Source organism: Aspergillus bombycis (genome assembly GCF_001792695.1).
Source record: "Aspergillus bombycis strain NRRL26010 chromosome Unknown contig00317, whole genome shotgun sequence".
NCBI classification, from domain to species: Eukaryota; Fungi; Ascomycota; class Eurotiomycetes; order Eurotiales; family Aspergillaceae; genus Aspergillus; species Aspergillus bombycis.
The window spans coordinates 1-1929 of NW_019170318.1; the positions used below are offsets into that span (position 1 = coordinate 1).

General features: G+C 37.4%; 1 protein-coding gene across 1 annotated transcript; it reads left to right on the forward strand.

The window, feature by feature from the left end:
• Positions 1–777: 777 nt before the first annotated feature.
• ABOM_012247 (putative DUF814 domain protein) lies at positions 778–1520 on the forward strand (the record flags this gene model as incomplete). Its single annotated transcript, XM_022539374.1, has 3 exons — positions 778–858; positions 921–1047; positions 1120–1520. The coding sequence occupies 3 exons, from the start codon at positions 778–780 to the stop codon at positions 1518–1520; spliced, it is 609 nt and encodes a 202-aa protein (XP_022382854.1).
• Positions 1521–1929: the final 409 nt, after the last annotated feature.

A 1929-nucleotide genomic window follows, 5' to 3' on the forward strand; every position in this document is an offset into this window, starting at 1 on the left:
AATTTAATTACTATAATCTAATTTATTCTAGTCTATAGTTAACTGTAATTAAGAGATTAATTAAGGAATTTTATATCTTAATCTAATCGAGACCGGTTAGATTAGATTATAGCTAGATTACAGCGGTTAGGTTATGCCACTCTACTGTCAGTTACTAGTAAATTCTAGTTATCGAAGTAAATTATCTCTAACCAAGATAGCTAACTGGTCGCAGAGTCCTTGGATAGATACCCGGGTGTAACAATATAGCTATACTTTATATTTCTAGAAGTTTATTTTTATCGATACTTAAGATATATATAAAATATATCTATACTAATACTGTATCAGATTATAAAATAGATAGAATATAAACTTGTTAAGATATTGATATTAAAAATATACTATTTTATATAGAATACAGTACTACCGGGTTACTTACACTACCGGGTTGCTTACCGATTACGTTAACTATTCATAATGAAGATCCCCACAAAATCAACTAGTAGAAGAAAATCTACACCCCACTTCCCAATACACACTCCGGTGTTCACAATTTGACGGTTGGCTTTAAATATTTTTTTTATTGTGATCTGACTGAAGATTTCTCAGGAGAGATAATTGCGGCAATATGGTATATTATTTCACATCAAATGTGGTTGAGCCATCAGCTTTTATCTATGTCGGGAAAGACAAATTTGAGAGTATGACGGCCATATTCCAAGCTCAAGGATATGGCACAAGCCTGACAATAATTGAAACTAGATGAGGATCTTATAAAATATGGATTAGAGAAGGATGTTTGGTATTGTCACCGTTGTTCAACCTTCTCTGTGGCAGTGCGTGCTGACAGTCGCTGGCCTTGATGGCCTGTACAGGGTTCGCTATCATTATATCTACACAGCAAAATCCTCCTGAATGCCGTCTAACTTTGTGATCAGTTTCATGTTGATAATCTGTCCAGTGCACATGTCTATCTTCGCCTCCGCGACGGTGAATCATGGGATAATATCCCACAACCCCTTCTAGAAGACTGCGCACAGCTTACAAAGGCGAATTCTATCGAGGGTGAATAATCTTTCCATTCATAACTAATGTACTGTGCTGCTACCAATACATATGAGCTAATTTACGGACTAGGGAATAAAAAAGACAACATCACGATTATCTATACACCATGGTCGAACTTGATGAAAGATGGGTCTATGGCTACTGGTCAAGTCTCATTTCACAATCCGAAGATGGTGCGCAAAGTTTTCGTACGACAAAGGGAGAATATTATAGTCAACCGGCTCAATAAAACCCGCGCGGAAAAATATCCTGATCTTATGGCAGAGAAAGAGGAATCTCTGAAAAAGAAGCAGAGAGAGGAGAGGAAGATCAGAGGCGAGCAGCGAGCAAGAGAAAAACAAGAAATGAGAGAAAGGGAACAGTTGAAGTGGCAGAAAGAGCATGCCTATGATGATCTGATGAGTGAGGAGAACATCCAGGGAAGCAGCAATCAAGATCGGGATCCTGACTTCCTTGATGACTTCATGTGATCACAAAAATCCAGCTTCCGTGGGAAACCGTTCTGTGGATATATCATGCCAATCTTTCCACCTCCACATCGACTTAGACATAGTACTGGACACCTGAGAACACCGGTCTGCCTGGTTTCTCACTGGAAACCAAAGCAGGCTCTGGTTAGTTGATATTTTTTCTATTGTATATATATATATATTTTGATTTATTAGCGACCCTACTGGCCATGGCTTCATGGCAGCTTTTCCGCGTTCTTTTGATTTAACCTTCGCTCTTTGAAGTATACTACGTGGCGCTGAGATGTAATTAATGTAACCGGTAAGCGACCCGGTAGACCCTGTATTCTATATAAAATAGTAATATTTTTAAATACCAATATCTTAACAAGTTTTTTATTCTATCTATTTATAATTTTTATTTATAGTA